Source organism: Rattus norvegicus, chromosome 10 (assembly GCF_036323735.1).
Source record: "Rattus norvegicus strain BN/NHsdMcwi chromosome 10, GRCr8, whole genome shotgun sequence".
Lineage (NCBI taxonomy): Eukaryota > Metazoa > Chordata > Mammalia > Rodentia > Muridae > Rattus > Rattus norvegicus.
In genome coordinates this window covers 18,411,367-18,434,869 of record NC_086028.1, presented here as the reverse complement: position 1 = coordinate 18,434,869, position 23,503 = coordinate 18,411,367, and the positions used below count along the sequence as shown (strand labels likewise).

General features: G+C 39.1%; 1 protein-coding gene across 9 annotated transcripts in view; it reads left to right on the top strand.

Annotated features, from left to right (window-relative positions):
* Ranbp17 (RAN binding protein 17) overlaps window positions 1-23,503 on the top strand; it is a 302,529-nt gene that overhangs the window by 172,293 nt on the left and 106,733 nt on the right. For 6 of the 9 annotated variants that reach the window (XM_063268960.1, XM_063268959.1, XM_008767582.4 and 3 more), the window contains 3 exons: window positions 11,490-11,549; window positions 19,524-19,597; window positions 20,557-20,637. In XM_063268960.1, the coding sequence (XP_063125030.1) occupies window positions 11,490-11,549; window positions 19,524-19,597; window positions 20,557-20,637 (215 nt within the window). The remainder of the gene's footprint in view (window positions 1-11,489; window positions 11,550-19,523; window positions 19,598-20,556; window positions 20,638-23,503) is intronic. The other 3 variants (XR_010055171.1, NM_001106994.1, XR_010055172.1) reach the window with 3 other exon arrangements.

Here is a 23,503-nt window from a genome sequence, read left to right as displayed (position 1 = left end):
GCCTGTGTAGATTGTTCAGAGACAAACTGAAAGCATGACAGTTTGTTTTCTTTAATAATATATAGTTACATTTTACACGTAGTAAGAGACACTGGTTACTGCCTGTTTCTAAAAGCTGATTTGTAGTCGTTTCTTCCATTGCACGTGAATAATACAGTCTGTAATCTGCAAACACGGCTTAAACTTTGAGGTAATTTGCATCTGTCTATATTAATGTTTTCCTTTAACAAGGTAATATGTTCTTCTTTGGACTTTTTAAACAGTTATTTTAAGTATAAGGAATGTATGTAATTTTGGAGAAAGAAAAGTTTTTACCTTTCTACAGTTGAAATAGTGATAAGTAAATGTTGTTATGAGATGACAGCAGCCTCCTCGGGTGCATCAGCAAGCTCCTGACTTCAGGTATTAGTCTTGTGCGTCAGGTCACACATGCTCACTAGTCACACATGCATCACATGGTCACTAGTAAGCACATGCAGAGATTGCAGGGAGGCAAGCCAGATGTAGAACTGCAACCAGCAGTGTTGGCAAACTGGTAAGCTTGTGTTTTGTTAAGCACCTGCTTTTTTGTATTCTGATAGTCTAAGCCATCTGCTTTCATATTCCCCCTACCTACTTTCAGCCATTTTAGAATATGAAACCTTTTTTTTTCTAAGTAGTTCAGAATTGAATGAAAAAAATGTAAGTATTCTGGAACCATTCACAGTAAGTTAGGAATCCATGCCACTTTTCAGGGCCTGTGCTTTGGGAATATTCTAATTCAATCCTCAACAGAGTAACTAACTTAAGTGTAGGTGTTGTATGTTAGTGGTTAAAATTGTTTTTCTCCCTTCTCAACTACTCATTCTGAGATCAGAATGTAAATTGCCCAAGTAGATCCTTGGCCACAGTATAATACACTAAAAATCAGTTTTTTAATGTAAGCAATTTGCACGCTCCTTTTCATTAGAAACAGGGAGGGGAAGAAGAAGGGCACCATGCAGTTTGGTAAAAGATTCTAATTCTTCCTGAACTAGATATACCACTTTATTATCCACTTTAAAATAGCATTTATAAAGCAGCTGTTGTTTAATGGCTCCTGTTGTCAGCCTTTTCTGCCAGCCTTGTGCAGGTAGGCATTACTGCCTTCTGTTGTAGATGATAAAATGATTTTCAGACAAGTAGCAAAAATTATTTCTGGGTCACACTTGAGACTGGAGACTTGACCTCAGTGTGGTTTCTGTGACGTTTCTATGCTGCTTGTAAGATGTTGTCAAGTCCAAGCCACAAGCTGATCTATGGTAGATTGCTGTGTGAGAGGCAGCATGTTTCACTTGGGCGGATCTGAGTCAGCCTCATTGGTTCGTGAGGGTCCTGGCTCCTGTCTGTTCTGTGGACCCTTCAGGGTTGGTTGGGTTGCTCCGCTCCGCTCTGCTCCGCTCTGCTCCGCTCTGCTGTCACTGATCATTAAGGCATTTGGTCTTCCATACTTGTTTCTTTTAAAATTAGCTAAATGTTTAATTACTTAAGGAAGAAAAGGAACAGGTACGGCCTATTTCTGAACAGGTACAGAACTTTTGTTTGAATATGTATGTGTCTTATATGAGTGAGTTTGGGGGGGGGGGGAGGGAAGGATCAACCGACCATAGGTCCTCAAAGTCTCTTACTAACCTGGAGGTCACAGATTGAGCTAGACTGCCTAGAAAGCAAGATCTAGGGTCCTTGCCTCCACCTCTCCGCATCTACACTGCTTTCCTCAGCCCGGAGCAAACTCAGGTCCTCATGCCCACGTGGCAAGCAGTTCACCAGCTGGGCCTCTCCCGATCCTTCTTTTCTTTTCTTTCTTTTCTTTTTTTTTTTTTTTTTTTTTTTGGAAACATTTAATTTTAAGATTTTTCCATTTATATATTAGTAGGATTTTTTTTTTAATGTATGTGAGTACACTGTTGCTGTCTTCAGATACTCCAGAAGAGGGCATCATATCCCATTTCAGATGGCTGTGGCCTACCATGTGGTTCCTAGGAATTGAACTCAGGACCTCTTGAAGAACAGTCAGTGCTCTAACCACTGAGCCATCTCTCCAGCCCGATCCTCCTTATTTTCTGAAGAGGAGATATATAGATATAGATATAGATATCTATATATATATATATATATATATATGGCACATGAGAGAGAGGGACTGGGAAGAGAGAAGGGAGGAGAAGCTGCGATCGGATGTAAAATAAATAATCAAAGAAAAGAGTTTGTATAACACTCTTAGCTGAGCCTGCAGTGTCTTTTGAAGACTAGAATCAAATGACCATGTGGTTACATCCTTTTAGACCTTTATAGCTGCCTAGAAATGTAGTGTGCAAGCCAGTCCCACAGATACAACAGAGAAAGGCTCAGCTTGATGTACTTCAAAGCAGTGCTGGTGGTGCGGCTCATATTTATTAAAAGCAAAGCACACATGAAAACCAGCATCGTGATTGCCTTGAGTCTGTTTGGCCTAGAAAGCTGACCACTTGAGAAGGAAGGCATTTTATTGTATTTTTCCTTTGTTTATGAATATTGGTAAGGCGTGAGAATTTTTCTGAAATATTTGAATTTGAGCTCTTAAATCTACATTAAAGACCTTCAGGGGTTGGGGATTTAGCTCAGTGGTAGAGCGCTTGCCTAGGAAGCACAAGGCTCTGGGTTCGGTCCCCAGCTCCGAAAAAAAGAACCAAAAAAAAAAAAAGACTCTTCAACTATTTGAGAAAGTATACAGATATCTGGGCTCCTGAAGTAATAATCGTTGGTAAAGTTCATTGGCAAGAGAGCAGTGCCCAGGTGAGCCACTGAACTGAGTGTTCTTAACTCGTCGTCATACTCCATGACTTCTCGGCCTTGCCCTGCTAGTCTCCTGTATACTTGCCCTGATTCTGGGAAAGAGCAAAGAGTCACAGCTTCCTGTTATGGCAGTTCTCAACCCTGAGTTCCTGAGTCTGCAGCAAAGGAGTGAAGAGTGCCATTCCCGTCAGTGTGTGCTTCTGATCTATGCATTTAGACTTCTTTTGGTGCATATTTAACTGAACTCCTGTGAGTAAGTGAACCCCACCTCCGAGCCAAGGATGTGTGGATAAAATGGAGGGCGCGCACGGGTCAGAATGTGAAAAGTAGAAACTTCAAATTGAAAATAAGAATTACGAAATGTCTGGGAAGACCGTAATTCCAAGGGAAAGCCATCCGTGGCATCAGACATGGCAGAGAAGCCAGAATTAAAATGGCTGACACCTGTCTGCTGTGTGCACATAGATAGACAAAACTTAAACCACATTTGATCTTAGTCCTTCTCACTTGTAGAACTCCCCACTACCTGCTTCCCTAACACAGGAAATCAGTACCTTCTGTGAGTAATCCCTTTCAGAATCTAGCACACCCACTATCGGATCTTAGTCCTCACTCTCCTTTGCATCATTCTTTTCTTTCTCATCTTCAATTTGGACCACACTGTTGTCCACACATACTCTCTCCATTCAACCATCCACACTTACAGATTCTTCTTAGTATCTGAGTCATGTCCATGAAAGCTCATTTAGATAATGATGGTAGGGCTAGCACTCACTTGTAGTTCATCACATGCTAAATCCTTCAATAACAAACTCTTTTATCTACTAAACTCATAAAGTGTCATTAACCCCAGTTCTACAGAAAAGTACTTAAGCTAAGAATACACACGTAGGAAATGGCGTCCCGGGATTTGACCTCAAGTGTCATCAATATGGCTTAGCAGGTTAAGGGGCTCTCTATGCATGAGTTCAATTCCCTGAGCCCATATAACTATAAAAGGAGAGAATGAGCTCTATTAAGTTGCCTTATGACCTCTACACACATGTCATAGCACAGGTGCTCACACACAGCTTATACATACAAACATGGTTAAAAAAAAAAAGATTTAACCTTAGCTCTCTCTAGCTCTCTAAATGCATTAAAAATGATGATCTATCATTCCTGATCTTATTCCTTGAATATTTTATGCCGTGCGTCTTCATTTTCCTACTATGTTTGGGATTCTTGAGGACAAAGCAATGGCAAGCAATACAAGAGCATAACTTGTGTTTATCAGTACAGCTAGGTCATGACTGCATTATCAACCATTTTCTTTGTGTTGCTTGTATACAAATCAGGCAGGATGTGGTGTTCAGATTTTTGAGTTATGAAGGAACTTTAATTATGATCCTACTAGATTTTCTGAGATAGGCATTGCCGATTCTGCATGTTGTGTTAGGAGCTGACAGATTAGACCAGCCAGTATTTAGTTTTTTGGGATTTTAAAGTAGAATAAGATCATCATATTACCTACAACCATGTTATTTTTGGCAAGAAACGTATTGGATTTTTGTCAGTCATTCATATCTTTTTAGTTGCCTACAATGTGCTAAGCAGCAGCCACAGTTGTGACTAGAGAGAACTAAGCTAGTCTTGCCATCACAAACTGGTAAAGAACTTAAGACCAATAGTTACTCAATTTGATATGTCTCATAAGTGCTCTCTCTCTCTCTCTCTCTCTCTCTCTGTGTGTGTGTGTGTGTGTGTGTGTGTGTGTGTGTGTGTGTGTATAAATACTTATATATTTAACTTGGTTTTGCTTCTTGTTTGTAGTAAATGCTCATGTTTGCTGCACTGGGGACCTGTTAGAATACTCTTGCAAAATCTGAGGATGTCTAAGATAGTTTGTGGATTGTCAGTCACTTGCGTAATCTAAACATGTAAGGAGGATTAGGAGCTGAGTGATGGAGCGGCTGGGCCATGAGGAGCTCAGCCTCATGCTTTCCACTTCCCATCCACAGACACAAAGCCTGTGTCTGTCAGTTCAGCCTGTTTGTCAAACTAAGAAGGTTAACAGCAGCAACCTGCTAACATTCCAGCTAAAGGATAAATTAAAGCAAGGTCTTCCCAGATGACACCAAGTACATACACTGCCTGTGTTCTGTCACATAGGTGCCAAGTGTAATTTAAGGTTGTTTTCCACGCACTAAATGAGAGTTTATTTAGCATTTACTGTATTACAGTAAGTGTAAATGAACAAGCATGGTTAGTGTTTTGTTCCTTTCCTTTGTCACTGAGAATATTAGTATTTATAGTATGAGAAATGATCTCAATTTCAGCAAACATGAGCGTTTACTATTAAAAAAAAAGCAAAACCAAGTTAAATATAACACACACACACACATACACACACACACACACACACACATACAGAGAGAAGTGTAGATGTAGTAGAGTATCATTATTACTGAGAGTAATGATTACTTTCTAAATAGCACGCTTTGAAATAAACTTAGTTTATTGAACTCTTTAAAAACACTTACCTGACCATTAAGATGGCTCAGCAGCTAACAGGGCTTAGGATGCGAGCCCGAAACCTGAGCGCCCACTCTGAAAGGCGCCTTCTTCCTCCACACATGCACAACCCGACTTGTGCACCTACTCTCCCACATTCTATGTACACACGTAGTGATAAATCAAATTAAAATTTTGTAAATCTTCCACAAGGCCCTAATTATTAATCATGACGATTATACTTATCTTCCTTTTTTCTTTTTTTCCCCGTTTGTGAGCGCCCCATAGCCTCAGTAATGGTGGTAGTCGTGGGGCCTCCCCTTGAGCTGGATCCCACTTTGGACCTGACGCTGACCATCTTTCCCAGGCTCCTCTCCATTTCCATCCCTGCATTTCTCCAGACAGGAAGAACTGTGGGTCAGAGCTTAGGTACTAATACATATTACACCAGCTCAGAAGAAAGTGACCCAGACTGCTGCAGAGTGGAAACTGTTGCACGTCTTGAAGAGATGAGGTGAAGCCGAGTTGTTTGTGCTTTAACGTTTGAAGCAATGTTCATCATACATAATTAAATAAAGCTAAAATGTTGTAGGTATGGGACAAAAGGTCACAGATATTATAGATATTGCAGGAAATGGAGGAGAGTAATAATTTTTAAAAGCATATTTCCATATATATATATATATTCTTATCATGAGATTAGAGGATGAAAGCATTAAGTAAACACTTATTAATTTAATCTTAGAATTGGTGTATAGATATTCCCAAAGTGATTTGTACACAGAAGAGCCAGAGACAGTGGAAGGGGAGATTAAAAATTACTTTTACAAAGTAAAGTTTTCATGGGACTTTTTGTGGGTATGTGAACATAATTTAAAATATATGCCATATGTGAGAGAGATGGGGGAAGCACTACATGCGTTTGGTATGAACACTATAGCCACGTGGCTTTTTATAATGCGGTGAATGTAAACCAAGTGTGCACTTTGTCTGAAACCCAGTCAGCTCACTGTTTTAACCTTTTAGGTAACTGCTGGGGCTATAACTTTTAAAAGAAGGCATTATCCTAGGAACATAAATTAGAAAAAGATACTATCCTGGCACTCAGTAACTGAGCAATGTTTAAATTAATTCTAGTTAGAACACCTTAAATATCTTTGGTGCAAAAAAATAATGTTTTAAAGTTTATTTTGGAGGGGTTTCTAGGAGGTTTAAGTAGCACGAACAGATTTCATGAGCAGCTTTTACTGGTGCTGTAGACAGTTGTAGATCACACTTTCCCATCAGCTGTTTGGCAAGAGCACACAATTTGCTGAGACGGTTAATAGGACACAAATACAGACATTTGCTGTGCTGTACCATGTAAATGGAAACCTTTGCAGTTACATGTTTTTGTAGCAGGAGAATTGTTTTAAAAGGCATGTAATTTATTAGCTATCGGTAGCTGCTTTATTGCCTTGCCGCGCTGCAGTAATAAATAAAAGAAAGTGAACTGATTTTACAAATGGCACACAAGGTGCACATTTTGTGGGGGAAAAGTCTTTTTTTAAAGAATTGGCATTAAATCCTTTTTTTGTGATGACAAAGAGGCTAAGAGTGCAAACTGTATTTTCTGTTTATCGAAAACAGTCTTTTTTTCTCCGGGGCATTTTTTCCTATGATCATCAAGGGATTTCAAAAGCAATAAAGTGTGGGATCATTGTTCGACTTGAGCAGTATTAAAACTTAGGTTTTAATTTCAGTGAAGTAATAAGATTTGAACCTGTCTCACATTACAGCACTGTAAGGCATTTAGCAATTGTATTTTAAAGGAGGTTTTTAAAATGCAGCTCACTTGTAAGCTAACTGTCTTTCTGTAATTAATAGTTTTTCTTCAGTCTAGGCTGCTGCGGATCAGACCAAGAAATATCTGAGATTTTAGTAACACATAGTAATTGTAAGTCTTAACTCCTAATTAACCTAAATGTCTAATAATTTTCTATTTGTGTCCAAAGCTGCTAAAACGTAGTGAGGAAAAAGAGCAGTGTTTAAAGCTATAGTGTGTCTTTGGTCTTTCAGAAATACAAATGTACACGTACATGTATATTTTTAGGAGTTTTTATACAGAGCAAAATTATGTCAGTATTTTATCCTTCGATATCATTTACTAGTTCTTATGTACCAATCATATATACATATTTATATTAAGCATTTAGGTATGTATTTTGTATATATATTTTTTTAAGTGCAAGATAAGGGTTTACTTGTAAAGCTAGACCCAACGTTATAGACTAGACTCTTCCATGTGTAACATTGAAACTCGTAGTTATGTCTTAAAAAATGCTTTAAAATATGAGCATTTCTATTAGATCAGTGTGAGAACATACTTACTGATAAAAGATTGTATTTACCATTTTGAATTGCTATTGAAAATAATTGCCTGTACAAAAGGAAACATCTGTATGACGGCACATGGTTAAAGCCACCATCAATTTTTAACATTTGAGGGTTGAGCTATGACCTTTTATGATGACTGTGAACAGTAACTGCCTCCATTAGCCATAAGTTTTGTTTCTTTATTTTAGTAGATGGCCCAGACTGTAAATATTAGAGAATCTAAAATAAATCAACATATTATCCTAAGGATACAAAATGTAAGAGCTATTTGTGGTTGGGAACCTTTGACAGATAGTTTGGATGAAGCAGATGATTGCCTGCCTAGCGTATCTGGTCTCCATTGCTATGCCTGCAGGCAGTTTAGTGCTGTGGTTGTATATTGATGTCAGGGTTAGCACTGAGTGGCTAGCAGTGACAGATGTCTATAATTACAGGCGATGCTTCCAGTATTTCTGAAAAGCCAGCCTATGTTGAACAATTATCTTATTTCTGCCTTGCCAAAGAGCATGCTCCAATTGCTAGTATTAGCAGTGCGGGTAGAGAGCTTCATCTGCTGCCTTGGGACAAATGTGGGAAAAGCAGTTGGTTATAAAACATAAATGCAAAATATTTTTTCAACATTTTAAATTAGTTAAGTTCAGTGTTTCCCTAATTTTTATCTCCCCATAATATTTCTGTTGAAGGAGTCTTGAAATATAAAAACACATTTGGCATACTTATTGGGATTTTGTTTTCCCCTAGGCCTGTGTGGCTCCCCAGTGCCAGTATCCCTTGCTTTACTGAATAGATGTTAAGCAAGTTGGCTTTGAAACAAGTTTCTCTGATGTAGATTGTATGTAATGATTGATTACCATTACAAAATTGGAAATGCATTTCCATGGAAAATTTCTCCAACCCAGTAAGTTTATTTGGAAACTTAATGGCAAAATTATAAAATGGTATAAAATGCTAAACCATCAGGCTGGAGAAGTGGCTCAGTGGTTAAGGATTCTTGCTGCTCTTGCAGAAAACCCAGTTCATTTCTCTGAACCCATGTGGTGGCTCACAACTGTCTGTAACTCCATTTCCAGGGGATCTGGTACCCTCTTTTGCTTGACGGGATCATGCATGCAAGTGGTGTCCATAAATTCACACTATCACTAGCGCATACACATAACAAAAAGAAACTGCTACCATATGTCAAATATGTTACATTTGCTAAGAATTAACAGTTCTTTTTGTTTGTTTTGTTTTTTGTTTTCTGGTGTTTTGGTTTGCTTTGTTTTCTTTTCTGTATTCCTTGTTGTTTTTCAAGACAGGATTCTCTGTTTCCCTGGCTGTCCTGGAATGCACTCTGTAGACCAGACTGCCCCAATCGCCTATTCCTACCCCAGTCCTTGGATTGAAGGAATGCACCACTACACCCGGCAAGAATTGTGATTCTTAAATTTTGTTTTAATCTCCCATCTTGAAAGATTTTTTCCTATATAAACACTTACTGTTATTTCCAAACTCCAAGTTTTGATAACCACTTCCTTCCTTGCTCCCTTTTGCCAATTTTGCTGGCTCATTAGGAATGTTTTCATTCTTTGTGGTACAAATGTAAGACTATTTTTTTTTTTTATAATCTGGGTATTCTTCTTTAACTATTACTAAAGTTCTTCACATATACCTTAAAACACACAACTATTTTCCAGCATCTGATCCAGATAAAGTACAAGTAAAAGGGATTGTCATCTCAGCGTATGCCAAGGGATTGTCATCTCAGCGTATGCCAGTAGTAGTGACAGCAGCTTAGACCAACAAGAGTCTACTGTGTCAGGACCGACTTGCACAGTCTGCATAAATTTACCACAGTGAAATTTGCTACCAAATGAAAATTAGGTCCCGTGTACATCCTCATCCTAAAGTTAAGAAGCCAAGCTTTAGAGGTTACTGACTTAGTTACTGCACTCAGTCTAGTTGGCTGAGTCGCACAAGTCTCGAGCTTCAGAACCTGTCTTCCAGCTTGCCCTCCAGCCTCCTACCTAGTGATAGCATCTTTGACTGTTTCAGATTTACTTATATATAGGAGTGTTTTTGCTTGCATGTATGTATGTATGTATGTATGTATGTATGTATGTATGTATGTATGTTTGTGCATCCCATACATAACTGGTGTCCTCAGAGATCAAAAAAAAAAAATGTGTCAGAGCCCCTGGAACTAGAGTTGGATGGTTTTTAGCCACCATGTGTCCTGGGAACTGAAATCTGGTCCCCTGCACGGAACAGTAAAGTGCTCTTAATTAGCCCTGAACCATCTCTCCAACCTCAGGCACTGTTATTTATTACATTATATTTTGTATTCTTATAGATAAGAATGGGCACAGTTAAAAGTAGTTTAAAGCTATAGAATTAATTCATTAAATAAGATGATTTGGAGTGACTGTCCGCAGCACACCGCAAGGCTGGTGACAGTAGACCGTCAAGCAAAGCCCCATGTGTGTCAGACTATGCGTTATTTGTCTATTTTCTCCTGGCTGAATTACTTCAAAAACGTCCACCCAGTAAAGGTTGGCCATCTTTGTTTTCTTACTGACAGAGAAAACGTTTCCTGTTTACTAGAGACTATCATAGTCCACCAGTCAGGCTTTCGTATGTTTATGAATTTTGTAAAACGAAGACTTAGGACAGAAACTGATTTTAGATTGTTGTTGCAAATATTGCCTGCTCTGAGTTGGAGGTAGTTTTCATTAATAGGAGAATAATTGAAACTGAACCGAAGGACCTTCTTAACTATGTAATAATGGCTGGGAAGGTAGTATAGTTCATGTAACACTTGCCTAGCATGAGAAAGCCCTGAACTTGAGCTCCTGGCACCACATAAAACCAGCCATCACGGTGGTACATGTCTGTAATCCAAGCACTGTGGAGATAGAAGGGTCAGCTTATATCTACTGCATAGCATTTCAATGCCCGCTTTGTCCACATGAAACTCCATGCAAAAACAGAAAACATACTTGACCTAGTGGGAAAATGTAAATGTCACTGGCAATTTTCATTTCATTTCTGAATTATTATTTCATTCCTTACCATGTCACAGATTTCCTCCTACACAGAAAGGTTAAAGAATTAAGTATCTCTTAATAGGAGGGAGGAAACTACAGACGCTGTTTTTGAATATAGGAAATGGGACATGATTTCAGAGAGAGAATGTGAAAAAAATAGAGAATCATATAAATGCTAAAAAGTGGAGATTGTTTGAGTGATTGTCTTAGACCCACTATAGGCACAAGGAGCTGCACTTTCAGAGGACTGGGTAGGAGACCATACTAGAGTTGGATGAAATGCAGAAGGTTCACCATGAGTCTATGAGTCACCTTTTTTTTTCTTTTTTGAATGACTTAACACTTGAATTTGTTGGTTTTAAATGTGGTTCTGGCCATCAGGAGGTGGCTTGGCTACTGACACATTAGCTGCACGTGTCCTATTTGCTCAGTGACAGTGCCTCCTGGAGAACGGCAGTCCGTATTTAATGACTCCTTAAATAGGTCTGCCGCGCCACTGTTCGTTTGTTCCCATTTTAGAGCTAGCCCTCAATAATTGATTTTTTAACTATTTTTTGAGTTATTTTTGAATTATTCTACTGCAACAAACCCATTGTAATTCATATAGTCATATTCAGAATTTGAAAATGACTCCACCATTCCACTATGTTCCAAAATGAAAATCAAAGTCACAAGAATCTTTTAAGTGGCAGCAATAAACATCTGAGCCACTTTTTCCTTATACCTAAAATTGGGAAGACTTACTGCTCTTCTCTTGTATCTGACATCAGGTGGCAGGTCCATAAACTCTGTGCTTTTTAGGTTGTACGCCCGAAGAATGATGTTTCCAGAGTTCCAGAGAAGGCTTGGAAAATAGTTAAGGTGAGTTGAGTAACTGGCTATGGTGATGGGCTCACCCGTCTGTGTGCGTGTCTCAGGATAATTCCTGGTTACTGAGGTGGACTCACACACACAGGAGCAGGGAGCAGTGCATTGACCTGACTCATTTCCTGTACTATATCAACCTAGTGTATAGGGCTTAGAGCCAATCTTGAGTAGTCACTTCACTAGTAGGACTAACTGTAACGACTATAGTCACTGTGAGAGCAATCTAGGGTCCTTGATTCTATTACTTCTGAGCTACTAATACCTGAGATGGTCAGTTTCACTAGGTAGTGACTAGGATACACCTGTGCAGAATGCATTTTTGGCTGACACCTTCCAGAAGCATGAGGAATAAACAAAATCCTTTGCTTTCCAGTCCTCACCTCTACCTTTATCCTCTCACAAACTTTATACAGTAACTCTCTGCTTTAAAATTTAACCATACCCTCCTATAGGTTTGCTGATGAAAGATTGTGTTACAACACAAAAGTGTAAGTAGCCCTTTAAGTGACTAAAATGCCTCGTTCAGTCTGTGGCCTCAAACATTCCGGCCAAGCGTTACTCTTTTGCCCTAACATTGTTTGTGATTTTTTTCAATGGGTTCAGAAAAATAATACCTAGAATTTTAGCGTGGCTTTATCCACAGAAGACTGGCGTAACAGAAGCTTGGCTGCAGACATGGAGTGAGTTGGCAGCCAGCAAGAGCAAAGCTGTGTCAGGACAAATGGACTCTTCATCTTCTCTGGTTGGCTTTCAGCTGGCTGCACCACAGGAGGCTCTATGAGCTGTGTATCCTGTGACCAATAACTGGTGCCCTCCACCCGGGTCCCTCTTGGCTAGGGACAGCCTGTCGGGAGGCATTAGGTTCATGCTGGTGAAGATCCTTAGTCAGTGGCTCCCTGAAGGAAAAAGAGGCAAACAGCCAGATTCTGTTGAACAGGTGGTAGTTAGACCTTAGCTCTGGCTGTGGGGGTGGAAAGGAAAGACTCCAAAATTACCAGTCTTACTCGTTTTCACATGACCGATATGTACTTCTCTGCCCAGTAAATGGTAGTTTAGAAATGTATCTGGGAAAATCTCTGGCAGCATCTGGAGCTCTCTTAACTTTTCCACCTTCCTTTATCTGTCTGGATTTGGGCCCATGTCAGGAATGGAAACCCCACTGGGATGCAAGCAAAAGAGGAAGCATGTTCTTAGCCATGCATCAGTGGAGGCCCCTACTGGGAGAGGGGATTATCACAAGCAGCAGGCAACCCTGCACCCCAGCCTGCTGAGCTCATGCTCTGCCACAGGATGTGAAGCAGGGGGAATGTGAGGCCAGAGTGCTTGCTCCAAGTCTCCTTACACAATAGCTTATTCAAGCAGATTGGGAATGCTTCTTAAGCAATTTCCTAGGTCCATGTCTGTCCCCTTAGGAAGATGGCCCCCACAGATGGTGGGTTCAGATCGTCTTGTGGCAGTACAAAGTTAACATTCAGATGACCCTTCCTTCCTGGCTTTCCTCTGACAGATACTTTCAGTGCCTCTGACCGAGGCAGCAGCTTGCTCTGCCATCCCTACCTAGCTCCCAACTTAAACTATGGTTTTAGATTAAATTCTGCCAAAGGATTTCTTTGTCCTAATTTCAATCCCGTATTTTGTAATTTTATGCTATATGCTCTGGCAAGGTTAGCTAAGATTAATATAGATCTTATTCAACATCACTATGGTTAAATATTTAATACGCAGCAATGATGTTTGCACCATTAATTTCTCACTATAATAAGTTTACTATAATGTTCCTGTTTTAGTCAGTTTCACATGTCAATGAAAGCGCTCAATGTCCTTTCTTCCAAATGATTCAGCTACTAAATGCTGTATTAGGTCACTCTACTCCACCTTAGTTGGCTACCAACACCTTCCATTTTAACAAAGTCCTCGTATAGAAAGGACTGAATTGACTACAGGACAGAAATTATGAAGATTGCTTTCTTATTCAGAACATACAGTTCCATGTCAAAGTTCCAAATGCTCTCCTAAGTGGTACTAGTGCCTCTGTCTGTGAGCACTGACTCCATGCTCCTGTCCTGAATCCTTTCCTAACTTCAACGCCTTTAGCTAACAGGATCTGTCCTGTGCGGGGCGCTGTCTGCCTGTGAGTACTGTGGAGCACAGGGTTTTCAAGTTGCAAGTCAAAGCCTTAACTGATAAGTCACTATGGTAAATTACTACAGTGCTTTAAAATCCAACTGGGGATAGGTTATGTTACCAATTTCATGTTATTTGATGTAAGTTTATGAGAATTAGATGGTTCAAAGAAGGTATGTCACCTGATGGCAAGAGTGTACTGTTGATCTCCACAGCACTGTGCACAATATGCTAATGCCTTTGAGATGTTCTAACATCTTAAACATCTATAGTGTGCCTACATGTATTAACTCCCTGTAGCTTTCTGAAAATTCATTATCCAAAAATCTTAATTCATTATAACAGCTCATATGAAAATCTACAGAACTGGATTTCTTTATTCTCATATTTGCACACAATGAGAGATTCTCATTGTTTCTCATTTGTTTCATGTGGTGCTTCTGAGTACATCTCACAGAGGGCTCTTATTGAATCTCTGTGATTGTCATTATATCCATCAACCTCTAGGAGCTAACATTCTGGGTTTCCCAGTTCTGCAATCTACTTCAGATGTAAGGACTGACATAATTAGCTTCTTGAAACTTATAATCAGAATGCAGCAGATACCCAATTCCAAATAACAGATTGGGGGTGGGGGAGCAGTTTAAAAATGAGTGTAGGCTTTACTTTCACTCTTTATTAAATTAAAGCCAAATATCTTGTTGCTGGTTTTCTTTTGATTTCCTTTTCTGGTTGTCTCATTCGACTCCTTTGAAAACTGTGTAAGATTATTGAGGAAAGCCAAGGACTGGAAGGCGATGGAGGCTGTCTGCCTGTAAAAGACCAAGCAGCACCCCAAGCCCATTAGATGAATTCAGAAGTTGCAGGTGCACAAACACTCGATCCTGAATTTTAAAAGAACTTTTGCAATAAAATAACAAGTTTATTAAAATGACTTTTAGGAACATGTATTCTCAAACTATAATGCCAATTTCTGACATTTGTATAAATTTCATATATTCATATAAGTTGATGCAGTGTCTGACAGTTAAGATGGGACTCCCTTCCGGGCAGCTACTGTTCAGTAGCAAGAATTGGGGTTGAGGAGGCTGTGCTGAGAGCAGTGGCAGAGGCTCAACCAGCCTGCATGAGGCGCTGCGTTCTACTCCTAGCACCACAGACAGAAGGAAAGACATGGGAGAATTGAATGTTCTGTGTCATGAAATACTGAAGTATTTGTTTTATCCCTTTAACAAAGACAATTTCTGTGAACAGAATGTGTTAATTGGTTCAATGTATACATGAAGATTTTAGAATTACTAATGCAAATTTCAAAGGTTTATTGGTGGTTCTTGATGGTTATCTTTATGCTATTAAAATCACCACGAGTGTTGGAGAACTGGCTTACTAGATAAAGCAATTGCCACACAGCATGAAGAATTTGGATTCCTCAAAATCCACATAAAAGCCAGCCAGGCAGGATACTGAGAATCTCCAGGGCAAGCTGGCTCGCAAAAATGAGACGTTCCAGTTTCAGCAAGAGACCCTTCCTCAGTAAATGAAGTGGAGGGCGATGAAGGAAGCCATAGAAGCACTGTCAGGTCCCTGCACATTTCAAGGAATTCCTAGTTAGTGGCAGATTCAGAAACCGAATCTAAATATCTTTGGAGCCAAAGCCTATTCTTTCTTTTGCTGAGTTCAAGATGCTGCAAGAACTGATGAGCAGACATTTCCCCTCCCCTCCAAAAGAACATGTGTAAAGAAACAGCAAAACTTCTATTCACATGAAAAACTGACACTACAAGATCATACTTATTATATGACATTGAAAGTATTAATAATAGACTTGAAACTATGGATGCACCCAAGTTTCCAAAAATGAAAGGTCTTCTAATCTAATCTGTGAGACAGTTTTCTCCAGGAAACACCCAAGCTTTAAAACCACACCATTTTACACAACAAAAGTTTGCCAATTCCCATGCTTAGTGAATGGGATTTTAAATATGAGATCCTATGTCAAAAAAAAAAAATTGAAGTAGAATTGGCAAAAGTATCCATTTGACCATGAGTTTAACGGGCGTTAGTAAATGGTGGGCATAGTTGCTCTCAGGCACACTGAAGTGGGAAACCAAGGAGAGCTGGAAGCAGGCAAACGCTTGTTTTCAAAGCGCATGTCTCTGTAAAACACAAACCAAAGGCACGAGTACATATTGGTTGTCACTGTATTATGAGCAACTGGTGACTTAGTCTTTCTATTTTGGTGGCTGTGGTGATGGCGTGGTGGTGGCATTGGTATTTTGAAGTAGCCTTACTATGGAACCCAAGTTAGCCTCCAACTCAAAGTCTTCTGCTTCTGTTGAACAGTCGGGGTTAGAGGCATTTGCCACCATGCCTGACCTGACTCTCTTATTTCTTTACATGTGTGTCATTACAATCAAAACCTTACTAGCTTCTGAAATCGAAAGTTGTCTGTGATGCTGTCTCCTCTTGAATCTCTATGCTTCCTGAAAAGGAATTCTATGATGTGATCTCTTCTGGTTATCATAAAGATATTTTGGTAAAATTTATTTTAAAAATTATTTTGAAGTGATAAATGTTGTAGGAAATGTTCAGAACTCTGAATATTGTATTAGATTTGTTTTCAGTAGAAACCTTTTTTTTTTTTTGACTGCTTTCTGATGAACAGTTTCGTAGATATGCCTCATTGGACAAGTTATGCCTTACCTCTTAAATAGTATCTGTATATCACATGATTAAATTCTAAATGTTAAAAGATGTTTTCATATTATCTTCCTGTTCTCTGAATGGCATGAGGCCTTGAGAAATGTGAGGCAGTCTTTTAAGAGAAATGTTGTAATCATACATTGATTTTAAATGACCCTGTCACATGTGAAAACAAATCAGATTGTTGCTCTTAATGAGCTTTTCAATTTACTATTCAGTAGATCAGATAAGTGGATTTAAGAGGTAATGATCCTGTTTAGTACTCCGGCTTGACTGTCAGATCCTGGTAGTGGAGAGAAGTCCCCGAGGACAGAAGCGTTGACACAGCTCTAGATGGGATAATGGGGATCAAAGCTAATGGATGCTAAAAGGAATGATGCAGGTTACAAGGAGGATTGTGGGTAAAGCACTGTCTGTGCCAGGGTTGACTGTTTGCTCTTGTGTGGTGCTTCCTCGGATCCGATGCTTTGAGAAACTGTCAAAACATGACAGCAGATCATGACAGACCTGCCTGCCTGCCTGCCTAGCAAACTCTCCCAACAGGAAGAAGTCTGCTGGGGATCCTTAGTTTTCAAAGATAGCACGTTAGTTACAAGGTTTTTCACCATTACACAGTGGTAGTTTAAAGGATAGGTCTCAGTTTTGCCAAGAAGTAGAATTTATAAAGTCTTGGGATTTAAGTTTTCTTTTTACAGAAGTATAGAGTGGTCATCAATCCAAAACAAGAAGTTAACTAAAGTTAACAAAAAAGAGGACCATGTGATAGAAATACCACAGAATGGGCCACTTGGTAATGCCACGTCCTTTCCAAAATCCCATGCATCACTGAGCAACGCCTCCTAGAAGTGCCCAGAGCACTCATGGGGCATTTTCTTTGTCTTTGTCTATGATTGTAAACCCAGGAGGGGAAACCAGTGCTTGCATCTCCAAGAGCTAGTAGCTTCATTTGTTTTTTTCAATCTTGGTGAGCACCAGGTCCTTTCAAATTCCAGTCAGGATGAGGAGCCAATGTGTGCCCCCTGCAGGAGCATTGAGCATAGAGTAGACAGCAGCATGCCAGATCTCCACTGTCCTGTGCTTTCACACATTGGTCTTAAATACAGGATCTCACTGGATAACCAAGGACTAAAGTAACAACCAAAGCTGATGGATGCTATTCTCTATAAAACTTTCTTTTTCCATATTTTTGGCCACAGAATTCAATATATCTTAAAATGGAAGAGGAAACATTTTATTGTGTGATTATTCACCTTGTAATCCAGTCTCAGTAGGACCACCCAGTGCTTTTTCTATTATATATTAAGTGTACATGCTGTAGTCATTAACAACTTGTCATAGATGCTGGGCCAACAAATAAGGCATAATATCAATCTGAAAGGATCTTCTAGCAAAATCGGAGAGATGGACAACTAAACATCATGAAGTGAGAAGACCAGGATAGACAAATGGAGCAGATACATACAGGAAAATGAAGCTCGCTGTGCCTGGAAGGCAAGGAAGGCCTTGGAGAAGATGGCTTTTGGATGGTGGGAGAGGAGGAAGGCCGGTGCTGACAAAATGAAGATTCAATTCTTCAGTGTTGACACTTGAGAGAAATGATTGAAAATGGGGTGTACTGGGGGTCAAAGAGTGAAAAGTTTGCACACCAAAAGTCATATTGATGTTGAATTTTCCAAGAGGACTGACTAGAATCTTCCTAGCCATGAGTCATGGTAAATTAAGGGGAAGCTCCCTTTGTGTGCACCATTCTTCCTTTGAGCTTTCTCTATGCTTATAGTCTTCTGACGGAGAGGAATGCTGGTGACTGAGTTCCTTGTGCTATCTTTCCCTCCAGCCACAAGTATCTTAGGACCCTACAGCAGCCACTGGATAATCATTGCAATAATGTTGTGCAGGGCTCAGCAGGCGGCAGGAGAGACAAGGGACATCTCAGGAGTACTTTTCTTTCCCCTCTCTCTGCCCCAGCTTCTCTGCCCAACATCTTCCCACCATTCTGCTTCTTTCCTTCTTTCTGTGTCTCTGTGTCTATCTGTCTCTGTCTCTCTGTCTCTGTGTATCCCCCCCCTCCCAAAACCCCTAGCCACCCTTTCCTTTTTTTTCCCCTATGTCCCTGTCAGTCATCTTGCTAGCCTGAGGAAGGGGCTTCCAGACAGAGGACCCAGGTGGAAAATTTGTATCACAAGGTTCTGATTTGCATAATTTTTAAAACTCAAATACAATACTTCTGTACTCCTCTCCTGTATGACCCTTTAACTCTGAGTGATTTATTATCTTACCATGACCTGTGGCAGTATATCAAGCTAATGTGTAAATAAAGCTTAGTTGTCATACATAGTAAATAAATAGACTAGAGAAGGTGAGACGACAATCACTGGGATGAAATGACAGAAGAGAGATCACATGCAGCTGTGTGTGGCAGGGACAAGCTGCAATCCCACCAGAGTAGGGGTGTAGAGGTGATAACTATGCTCAGCTTTGCCAGGCTCCCAGGGAATGTTCCATTGACTGCTGGCACTATTTCCCCACTTGAAGTGGGGTTATGTGTTCAAACATGCAGTGTGCCTGAGGTTGAGACAAATGTCCCACCTAAGCTCTGCAGCTAACTGTGCCCACATAGGTGGTCAGAAGACCCTCGTGCTGATGCTCAGTCCCACATTCCACAGTGAGAGCTCTCTCTGCCTCAGCTAGAGAGCCTTGCCAGGGAGTGTCTGTACCTGACTCACACTCTGTCTTCTAAGAACACTTCCACAATCACCTTGAGTGCTCTTGATTTTAGTGAGGCTTTCCTGAAATCAGAAATAGGTAGAAAGTATTTATCTTAGATTCTTTTGTTGAGTACTATTTTCCAATTTTTTTGGCATGGAAAAGAAAAAGGTAGATCCCAACTTTGAGTCGTGATGGATGAAAATGAATGTGGGTCTGTTTGTGTCTAAGTGTGTATACATTCCAACACGGGAGTGCTTCCTGTGGGGAAAGGTATGCAGTTGGGGAAGACACTGTTTTCATTCCATGAGCCCTGCACTCATTCCCTGTTTCAGTATGGATGCAGATCTTTGAGTTTCAGAGTTGTTAACTTGAAAAGTCATTTGAAACTGCCTTTCGAATGATACAGCTTTTGACACTTAATTTTTTTTCATGCAGGTGTATGCCCGTATGTCAGAAGTCTTAGGAATTACAGACGACAACCATGTTCTGGAAACATTCATGACGAAAATGTGAGTATCTGTTTTGGTTTTTTGGTTTTTTTTTTCTGTTTTGATTCACATATCATCTTGCATTTAGATCTTTCTATAGATGCTAATGTTTTAACTTAAAATCTTGGCTTTAGTTTTTAGTGTGTGCATTGCACATCATTGGAGCGTACGTCTCATATTTAAAGCTCGTCATCTAAAGGGCGTTATAATTTGTCTGGCTGTCCTCATGATTATAGTGTGCAATAGTATAACACTGCCCTAAAAACATTTATAGATATGGACTATAGCTCAGCTGTGTGTTTGTTTGGTTGGTTGGTTTGTTTGCTTTATACTTAAAAACAAACACCTCACCTCAGAGCCCAGTGAGGAGCTATTGCAAACTATAGTCAAAAGGTGGGGCACCGATGGCTCCAGCAAAGATGTGTCTATGGGGCTGGGTGACTTCTCCTCACAGAGCCACCATTGCTTGTTTAGCCAACATCGATGCTTCCCCTCAGATACCATCGGTCTCACAAGCAACCCTGTCTTGCTTCCAGGAGCAAAGCTGGGTCAACACCAGGAAGTAAATCAGTTTTGGAGCCCCCACATGATGATTCATTTGGGGCAGTAACTGGTTCACCTTCATGAATTCCTTTGTGATGATAATTCCTGTTTCCATTCTGTTTGGCTTGATTCCAGATTTGTTTCTTCTGTGAAACACTTAACACTATAGGCTGATTTATCTAGAGAATTATTTACTATTAAGTTAAATTAAAACATTTACTAATTTAAATTTACAGAATTCTGTGCCACTGTTCATTATATGTAGATCGATTGTATAAAAGTTTAAATGTGCTATAAGAATGTTTTTTAAAACTCTATTGAAATTTGAATATGCTTTTCACTCTGTGATTGAAGTAATCTAACCCGTATTGTTTCTGTTCCTGTGGTTCTTATGCAGGTAGCTATCTAACAATTTAAAACATTTCTTTCATGTTTAGTGTTACAAACCTTAAGTACTGGGGAAGATGTGAGCCTGTAATCTCAAGGACTCTTCAGTTCCTAAATGACCTTTCAGTTGGATATCCTTTTCCTTGTATACGTACTGCACACACACTCAAGAAACTGTATGTTCTGCTTCCCTTATCTACAACTGTGTGTTTATAGTAACTGTGTACTAGGACATGAATACACACACACACACACACACACACACACACACACACACTCCTGTCTAGTTGTGTTTCTATTAAGCTGGGCTAATAATAAATCTTTATATAATAAAGTATGCAGCACACACGTGTTTCAGTCCACAGTTTTCATAATTTTCAGAAATGTCTTTTTCTGAAGAAAGCATAGAACCAGGTTGAAGAAAGTCACATGTTATAATAATCCCACCTCAGTAAGCGTCCTGTGCTCGTCAGCCTGTGGCATGCACGAACTGAGCCATACAAAAGAGTAACCGACGAGAGAGCTCTTGAACCGCCCCCATTGATTGTCGGCCTCCTCGCTGAATTATCGTCAAACATACTCTAAATTAAGATTTCCTCTTATGTGTTCAGTGTTTACATTTTTGTCTCTAGAAATCCTATAAAATTTGAAGCCAGAAATGATCTTTATTAGATTAGTTATTATATTTCTACCAGTAAGAACCAAATTATAGATTGTTGCTTATAATTTAGCTGTAAGATACATAGATGTTATGTAAAATAGATGAATAAGCAATCAAGCGAACGTTGGTTTGGTTAACCTGTAAGATGAGCTGGTATTTTAATATAAGAACAAATTCTGAAAATGGTTAGCTTCGCATGGAAACCTTTAATGTGGTTTCATCCCAAGAATATGCTTGTATTAGTTAAGTTTAAGATTGTGTTCCTCCATAAACCATAAAAGATTTCCAAAGTATTAGACACCCACTTTTGTGCTGGAATTTAATATGCAACTTTTTATTGGAAAATAATCGTCCTTGTCTGGCAAAATCCACCATGCAATATTTCTGTTAGTAGGTATAATGCAATAAAGACAGGGAGGGCTATTTATCACTACAAATTTTGAGGATTTCAGGATTCTTTTTATTATTTTAATATATTTCTTTGATATTAAATCAGAAAAATGATAAATTACACCTGTCTAGGCTGTTTTTCCTCTTTACTGGAAAGTGATGTACAACCCAATTCCAGTGGTCATTTTGGCTTTTTAAGATATGTATTTTTTCTTATTAAAAAAACTCAACCTGTATTTTTTTCTAATAATGGTGCTGAAATACTCTTTATTTCTAACATATGAAGTGGTTTATAAGTACTTCATAGTATTGCAAACTCTCCAGGTTTTCACAGTGAATTACCGTGAAAGGCTTTGGTTGTAGAGAATGGACCTATTGTTTAGATTTACTTTGATTTTAGTTTGATATTGATATTTGATACAAAATTAATTTGATTTTATTTTCATATAACTTGCATAGTGCCTAATTTACTGGTGACTACTAAGATACTTTTTTGTTATCTATTTTAAATACACATAACCTTTTATTTTATAAGCTGTTTATTCCTTTTGAATAGTTCTCAAAATTAATTTTTAAAAGTCTTATTTTCAGAAAATTTATTAGGCAAAGGTTAAAGGTTGTAACAGATGTAAATTATTTCCATGCAGGTACATTGATTTATATTTTTTAACAATTATTTCAAGTTTGCATATTTAGAAATATATATTAGCTCAATTTGATTTCAGTGCTCAGTTATTTGAATTATAAATCATTATGTCCCTTCTAGCTGATCAGTCATGAAGTATCTTTGAATTCATTTACATAATGGGATATGTGCTTGCTGCATCCATTTCAGTGCAGTTGCTCCTTACCTAATGTGGGGTCTGTTGTTCTAGCCAATTTCATTATTATATGAGTTTTTTAATTGAGATCTTAAAATAATATCTTTTTTGTTACAAATATAATTGCATTATTCAGCTGTAGAGAGGATACAAGTAGCAGTGATCACCTATTGGTCTGCAGTAAGAAAAAGCCTTATTTTGATACTCAACAATATTTTAAAAATACTATTAGCAAGTCAATGAAACCATTTCATTTTAGGAAATATTTTTCTTTTTTTTTTTTTTTTTTCTTTTTTCGGAGCTGGGGACCGAACCCAGGGCCTTGCGCTTGCTAGGCAAGCGCTCTACCACTGAGCTAAATCCCCAACCCAGGAAATATTTTTCATTTTCTATATTTCTAATGTGTGTCATTGGCACTTTGGGGTATTTTGTTTTGTGTTGTTTTGGTTTTTGGTTTCTATTTTATGTGCTTCTGGGGGGCTGCCATTCAGTGTTTATGATATGTAAAACAAATCTGTGAGCTTTGATTATCTGACTACTTATTTAGAAATTAAAATTACCAAAAAATTGTTTTTAGGAATTATAGAACATCCTGAAGCTCCCATAAAGTAGTGGTCAAGTTTATTTGAGTATCAGAACTGGATGTCTGTTATCACGTCCTTAGGCCCCACACAAGCACCTCTCTCTGCAAGGCTCTGACCAGGAGCTGAGAATCTGCCTTTTTACTGCTTCTCTGGGCTGACTGGGCATATGTGGGAGAGCCAGGCATTTCTCCCATGGCACATCTTCATTCAGCTCTGTTAGCATTAAATAGGATGGCTGTGACAGATGAGAGGTCATCTGGCTGCCTAAGTGATAATGTGGAAACTGATCCTTCAAGATGAGATGGCCTCTTCTCTTTCCCACTGAGGTACTGTCAGCTTAAACTGAGCCCTCTGGATCAGTGAGGCTTTGAAATGTTTAAGCTCAAAGACCCTTTTGAGAGAACTTTTGTATTTTACTATTAGATTCATTGCTGTGGATGGATGGATGGATGGATGGGTGGGTGGGTGGGTGGGTGGATGGATGGTTATATATTACATCTAGCAAATACATTTAGGTTAAGTTTTTACCATAGTCTTATAA